Source organism: Monopterus albus, unplaced genomic scaffold (genome assembly GCF_001952655.1).
Source record: "Monopterus albus unplaced genomic scaffold, M_albus_1.0 scaffold149.1, whole genome shotgun sequence".
NCBI lineage: Eukaryota > Metazoa > Chordata > Actinopteri > Synbranchiformes > Synbranchidae > Monopterus > Monopterus albus.
Window position 1 is genome coordinate 914,148 of NW_018128029.1, and position 7,579 is coordinate 921,726.

The 7,579-nt window shown below is 40.4% G+C and overlaps 1 protein-coding gene across 8 annotated transcripts in view; it reads left to right on the forward strand.

The window, feature by feature from the left end:
- Positions 1 to 7,579, forward strand: part of ndrg4 (NDRG family member 4) — a 119,240-nt gene that overhangs the window by 100,016 nt on the left and 11,645 nt on the right. For all 8 annotated transcript variants that reach the window (XM_020614671.1, XM_020614672.1, XM_020614676.1 and 5 more), the window contains 9 exons: positions 988 to 1,108; positions 1,398 to 1,460; positions 2,112 to 2,172; positions 2,319 to 2,405; positions 2,494 to 2,550; positions 2,789 to 2,892; positions 2,979 to 3,035; positions 3,951 to 4,002; positions 6,736 to 6,783. In XM_020614671.1, coding sequence (XP_020470327.1) covers positions 988 to 1,108; positions 1,398 to 1,460; positions 2,112 to 2,172; positions 2,319 to 2,405; positions 2,494 to 2,550; positions 2,789 to 2,892; positions 2,979 to 3,035; positions 3,951 to 4,002; positions 6,736 to 6,783 — 650 coding nt within the window. The remainder of the gene's footprint in view (positions 1 to 987; positions 1,109 to 1,397; positions 1,461 to 2,111; positions 2,173 to 2,318; positions 2,406 to 2,493; positions 2,551 to 2,788; positions 2,893 to 2,978; positions 3,036 to 3,950; positions 4,003 to 6,735; positions 6,784 to 7,579) is intronic.

Consider the following 7,579-nt stretch of genomic DNA (forward strand, 5'->3'; position numbering starts at 1 on the left):
ACACACACATGCACACAGACACACACCTGGTCTAGATCACATATCAGCAAGCAAGCCCAGGCAGGGGTTGACCTACTCACACCAAATGACCATTAGGATCACAAACTATTGAAGGTTGCACCCCTGTCCAGGGCGGAGCAGGCTAAGAAGATAAATGTGTTGTAAAAACTTAATTCAGGATTCAGAAGCCGGTTTTCCTGTGGGAGCTCTGCCTCTCTGAATCCAGCGCTGTAAGACCTACCTGTGATCAGACTTTCAGTAAACTTTCTGTTGATTTTAAACAGTCCTCTCCTGTCTTCACTTCTCATGCTTCCAACAAAAGAATTGGGTTAATTTCTAACAGTCCTATTGGACTATTTTCACATCTTAATAAGTTCAGCATACCTTCAGCTAGAAAAGCCACTCAGGTATCAAAATGTTCAGCTCTTCAAGGCCATTCCTACTTTATTGCATCTCATCCTTCAGATTATTCTCAACTGTTTCAACAAAGAACTTCAGCTATTTCTTCTCATCTTTCAGCTGTTTCAGCAATTGATTTCAGGCATTTTTAGGACGATCTTTCAGGTTTTATTAGCATCCACATGCATTTTTGACAGGAAATGCATTTCTGTAGTTCATATTTGCATATCAAAAAATGCCACATTTTAGAGTAATTCATGGAATCAGTTCTCTTTTAAAAAGGGAAGTGAATTAGGGTTGTATGACATATTGGATTTGTTGGAAGTCTTTGCCTTCTCCTTGCTGGCACAGGATCAGTTGTACAGATGGCCACCTTTAATGTTCTCCGTGAGAGTGATGCATATTTAATGTGATCACATTCCTCTGCTCTCATCCCTCCATCCTGTCCTCTCCTCTCCTCGCTGCTCTTTGGTGTCTTCCTCTTTTTTGCTCATGTCCTGTACCACGTTCTGTCTTCCACCCTGTCCCTCTGTCCTCTCACCTTATGCTACCTCAACTTAATTTCTCTCCTCGCTCTTTCTCCCACAGACAAGCTGTGCTTCAACACTTTCTTTAGTAATGGCGATATGCAGGAGATCACCAAGCACTTTGTGGTTTGCCATGTCGATGCCCCAGGACAGCATAATGGAGCTGCACAGTTGCCCCAGGGGTATAAACGCACACGCAAGAAAAATGCACACAGTTGACCAGGGATGTATTTGATAATAGACTAATACACAAGGATTTATTGTTAATTGTCTGGTGGTCAGGGGATCAGACTACTGATGAACAATTACTTCTGCGGTTAATATTATTACCTCAGTTCACTCAGTTTAGAGTAAAGGATTTGAATAACTTATGATTATACAGTAAATACACACTATTTCAATGTAGTGGTCTCACACACAGCATGTGAACCTGAGATGATGCTCAAGGAGTTATGGCCTTCCTCTCCACAGGTACCAGTACCCCACTATGGACCAGCTGGCTGGGATGCTGCCCACTGTGGTGCAGCAGTTCGGGTTGGTGCTCTTTGCTTTACATTTCACATATTCTACATTTATTCTTACACAGGCAATATTACACGTGACAGCCATGTGCAGGAGCATAATAGCCTATTTTGTCTCTACAGGCTGGCAAAGGAACAATCTTTTTTGTTGCTGCAAACACTGTTACATCTGCCTCTCTTGTTTTAGATGGAAAATCAGCATTGGTATCAATTCAATTGTCTGACTTCTACCGATGCTTTTAAATATTTTAGCACATTCAAAATGCTCAGTTAATTACAGAAGACAGAAAAAAATGAAGCTCTGATTTATGAAATAAAATCAAAGAAAACCTGGAAATTCATAAGAGTCACTGTTTTTTGTTCGGTTCTGACTAACACATTAAGCACAGTGCAGCCTCAGGATCAAGATGAATCTGGTAACCAGTCTCTTGTGCCTGAGCAGTCTCTGTTGATTGCAGAGTAGGAAATAGAAGTGTGAAGGCATTTCTTTCCAGCAGGATGTAATTTTAGCCTGAACATGCAGTTCCAGCCACAAGTGAGATGTACATCATTTGTACAAGCATGAATTTCAATCTATGCTGCAAACCATACCATTCTACAACATTGTATAATCACACCAGATTGTTTTAGCATCCTGTCATAATTCTTGTGTCCATTTGTGTAGATTCAAGAGCATTGTTGGGATTGGAGTTGGAGCTGGAGCATACATTCTGGCCAAGTTTGCTGTAAGCCAGTTTCAAATTTTTCTACTCAGCCCTGTACTGTACTATACCCAGATTACCTAGTACTGGATAAACATACAATATTCAGGGTTTATGTGTTTTGAATCTCAGAACAAATTTAAATCAGTTTCTGTGTCTTCTGCTTTCAGCTAATCTTCCCTGATCTGGTGGAGGGTTTGGTTCTGCTCAACATCGACCCCAATGGCAAAGGGTGGATTGACTGGGCTGCCAGTAAGGTACATGTGGTACTGTAGTGGTTTGAATGGGTAAACACAAGTTTTCAAAACCAAACCTCCCCTTTTTTCTCCCTGTCTTTTCTCCCAGCTGTCAGGCCTGACCAGCACTCTGCCAGATACTGTGCTGCCACATCTTTTCAGCCAGGTATGCTCATGGTCTGGGACAGTAATTGTTTTTCAGTTAGTATTCCATTTTCTTCCTGAAAATAGAGAATTTGGGATGAGAAAAATGACGTCTAATTCTCAACAAAGAAATATGCTGTGCTTTTTTTAATGTATTTTTATTGGCAATTATTTGGTAAGTCCTATTATAAACCCAGTTTGTGTGCGTGTGTGTGTGTGTGTGTGTGTGTGTGTGTGTGTGTGTGTGTGTGTGTGTGCAGGAGGAACTGGTAAACAACACAGAGTTAGTGCAGAGCTACAGGCAACAGATTGGCAGCAACATCAACCAGTTCAACCTGCAGCTCTTCTGGAACATGTACAACAGGTGGAGAAACATGAACACACCCATAAACACAAACTTGAACACACAAGCACTTCATCTTACCATTCATGGTGACTGGTGTGTTTCAGTCGGAGGGATCTGGAGATGAACCGCAGTGGGACAGTGCTCAATGCCAAGACCCTGAAGTAAGTCCACAGTTTTTATCATAAAATTGTGTGCACAACTATGATTCAACTTGTATAAGGTCGTAAGTAAGACATGACTGAGGTTTATGTTTCTGAAAGAATAAATAGTCACAAAGTGTGTGACTGGTATTGAAGTAAAAGTCCCCTTCATGAAAACATTACATGAGTCACTCTGAGACCACTGAGAAAACAAATTCATAAGCTGCAGCTTAAATCAGTTCACTTTTAATTTCTGGGTCAATTTGACAGTGTTCGGCAGCTGTGACCCAGGTTTTGAATTCCCTGCCATTCTAATTTTTGTCTTGACCAGCTTCTTCAATATAGCAGCTAAGCCTGAGGCTCATGGCTAAAGCGACAAAACATGATTTCTTGGAAATAAAGTTGAAATAATTGAAATTGATTAACTGGGAGACTGCTGTGCTTCTGTGTTAAGTAACACTGAAGAAGTCATTTGAAGAAAAGATTACTTCTCACTGTGTAACCTTTGGATAAAACATAAAAAAGTTCTCTCCATAAATTATTATAAGCATAAGTCAGTACAATTGCTTGTTTAAATTGCTTATTATGGAATAAAACACCAAAATCATACTTTTTCATCTTCACAAATGTAAAATGTGATTATTATTATCAATCCAAATGGAATTGATTTGAACTAAGGTTTGGGCAGAACAAGTTATTTGAAGACCTCACCTTGGACTGTAGGAAACCGTGCTGGTCATGTATTAATGTTTTGTGAATTTTCTAGACTAAAATAATTAATCGATGAAAAAAGTTAATATTAAATTCCTATCAGTTATATAAATAGTAAAAAAAGCCCTAAAATTTTAATTATGCCCAAAATTATTAATCAAATTTAAATCCAGCCACCTCAGTTTTTTGATTTAAATATTTATTGTGAATGCTGTTTACCTCTAGATGTCCTGTGATGCTGGTTGTAGGAGACAACGCCCCTGCTGAGGAAGGAGTGGTGAGTCTTATCATCTGTCTTTCTTTTGTATTTCTTTGGGCACATCTTCCTTGATGGTTATTCATCCCAGAAGCTGTTCCGGCTGAGCAAGAATTAAGAACGTCCAAAGAATCTTATATCGGTTCTGAGGGGTGAGGAGGTTCCCTGGAAGAGCCATGAGGGAGAATACAAAAGAGTATCCTTCATGGAAGTTTTTAATGAACAGACGCACCCCTTTATCAGAAATCAGTTGGCGATCAGTCACTTCAAATGAAGGTTCAGATTAAAGGATGTGTCATGTCTGTAAAACATGTTTCCTCGATTGCATAATTTGTTCAGAACAAAATGACATAACAACAGTCAGTGGAAACTAAACTCATCAACCCATGGAGGGCTGGATTCAAAATCACACTGGAAATCAAAGAGAAATATTGAAATCACAGATTGATCCAGGTTGTGTGAATTTCATCACAGTAACTCATAATGTGACTCAGAAGTGTGTATGACCTCGTGTGCCTGTATGTGCTGCTGACAATGTCTGGGCTGCTCCTGATGAGTCAGCGGATGATGTCATGGGGGATCTCCTCCCAGACCTGCATCAGGGCATCAGTCAGCTCCTGGTCAGTCTGTGGTGGTACTTGCTGGCATCAGATGAGCCAATACATAATGTCCCATAGGTGCTCAATTGGATTTAGGTCAGGGGAATGTGAGGGCCAGTCAAATGCCTCCCCAAATATCCGGTGACTCACCACCAAACCGGTCATGCTTGATGATGTTACAGACAGCATAACGTTCACCATGGCATTTCCAGACTCCCTCACACCTGTCACATGTGCTCAGTATGAACCTGCTCTCATCTGTAAAGAGAAGTGGGCACCAGAGGTGGACCTGTCAATTCTGGTGTTCTCTGGGATATGCCAACCGAGTTGCATGGTGCTGGGCTATGAGCCCAGGTCTTACTAGAGTATGTGGGGCCCTCATGCCACCCTCATGGAGTCTGTTTTTGACAGCTTGGTCAGAAACATGCACACCAGTAGCTGTTGGAGGTCATTCTGTAGGGATCTTTCAGTGCTCCTCCTGTTTCTCCTTACACAAAGGAGCAGATACCGGTCCTGCTTCTGAGTTGTTTCCCTTCTACGGCCCTTTCCAGTTCTCCAGGTGTAACAGCCGCTCTCCTGGTATCTCCCCCATGCTCTTCAGACTGTGCTGGGAGACACAGTAAACCTTCTTGTGAATCCGTGTATGGATGTGCCATCTTGGAGTAACTGGACTCCCTGTGCAACCAGATTGGGCTGCAGGTACTGTCTCCTGCTACCAGTAGTGACAAGGACACTAGCAAAACACAAAACCTGAGAAGAATCACTCAGGAAGAATAAGGAGAGAGCATTTGTCTGTGACCACCATATGCAAAACCATTCCTTTTCTGGGGGTTGTCTTGCTTTTGCCTCTCCAATGCACCCATTGTCACTTTCATTTGCACCAAAGCAGGTGAAACCGCTTTACAACCACTTGTGCTCCCTAAATAGACAGATTGATGTCCCTGAGTCTTAACTGACTAATAATAAAGTGTTCCCTTAATTTTTTTCTTTTTTTTTAGCAGTTTATAATTAGTCCATCAAAAGTTCTAAATAGGGAACCCTCCTTCATCCGATTCTTTTTCTTGTCTGCATTTTATACTTCAGATGTAAATCCTGTTAGTGACCGCATGATCAGGAAAAGAGACCTGGTTCACTCTCTCTACAACCCTGCTGAATCCCTATGGGCTCCTAGCTTGCAGTGGCCCAGATTAAGCTTCTCCACCAGTTAATTTGCCTCATGTTTGATTTACATCAAACCAGGCCTCTGTCAGATGGAGGCGGAGGAGGAAAGGGACAGAGGTGTGGAGGGAGGGTGGGAATGGATGTTATTCTAAAACCTCTTGGAAAGAGGGAGTGATGGAGTGTGACAGAGGGGTGAGGGGACCAGTGTGAGGAACCAAGAGCTGTAAAAACAAAAAAAAAGTTTGCTTTACTCGTTGTGACAGATGAAGGCCATGCTAACATTTCATATCCCATAATATGACTAGTTGAGGCTGCTGCGTTTGCTCCCACTTACATCCTCCTATATGGAGTGAACAGAAGAACAGATAATTGGAATTTGTTCAGAGATGGCTACATTTGAGACAACAATATCCTACTCCTTGTTTGCAAGTGATTTGTAATTATCTGAAAATGTATCTACACATGCAGCAGTTAATTATAAGAAAGAAAACATTTAGTCAGTAGGAAGCAGAGAGGTACATGCATTTCATTTGTAGTGATGTATCGCTTTGTTTTTCATATTTAACAATGCTGGCAGTAAAATATGTAATTTGGCAATCTGAGTAAAGGATTAAAAATTAAAGACAGCAGGAAGCAGCAGAGAGCGAAAACATGGTCTGTGTTTGCATGATGCTTGTGAGAGGTTTTTCAGCAGTTGTGTTTGTGTGTGTCCAAGACTTTAAGTGCCCATGCATCATGTATATTTGTATCTGTTCACACTTATCAGCTGTGTATGTGTTAGCACTGCGACTGTGTTCTCAGCCTGCTGGAGTGACTCATCTCTGCAGCAACACTGCAGTATCTGGGTCACTCACTCACTAATATAGTCTCCATAATATAGACTATATGTACAGTAAATCTACAGTTGCTGTCTAAACCCTGGACATCTTCAACTCTCTATGATGTTATCAAGTTTTATGTTACATGTTACTGAACCTCCTTTTTTGTCTTCAAGGTTGAGTGCAACTCCAAATTGGATCCAACCAACACCACCTTCCTAAAGGTAACTATTTGTCCGCACCTCACGTACTGCTACTGCACATTTCCCGAAACAACAACAGAAAATAAGCTGGCAGATGAAGAGTGGGTTTGCTCATCAGTAAAGACAAAATGTCTGACACACCTCTCACAGAGTTTTTTTTCGTGGGCAGGTGTGTTATCAAATTTCTATTTTTTCAGATCATGATGTTTTTTTTTAATGGTTTATTTTTATTAACAAGTATGAGGTAAAAACATTGTGTTCATCCAAAGACAAGGGGGAGACGAGTTCTGTAAAAGTCTAAAGTACAAAGATGAGGATTTGCACACTGAGATTAATGAGGTGTTTCTTTTTCTTTAGCTAAAATTGCACAAGAAATGGAAAAAACTATAGAAATGTTTCACAAGTTTGTGGATAACATGAAAACTTGTGAGGTGTTCCCACAATTCTGCATTTCCCCCATACTGGTATGTGACAATTTGAACTAAATAAAGTGAAGTATTGTAACTAATGTAGAGTCTAGTATACACTGTATGTTCAAGAAAGTAATCCAAATAAAAATTAAGCAATTAAAAATAAACTGTCATAAAAAATGCAGTATAAAATGTTACCACCCTTATGTAATACTTATGTGAAATATTGCTAAATTGTCATAATATTACCGTTACTTTGGCAAATACAGTGGGTATGGAAAGTATTCAGACCCCCTTAAATTTTTCACTCTTTGTTATATTGCAGCCATATGCTAAAATCATTTAAGTTCATTTTTTTCCTCATTAATGTACACACAGCACCCCATATTGACAGAAAAACACAGAAT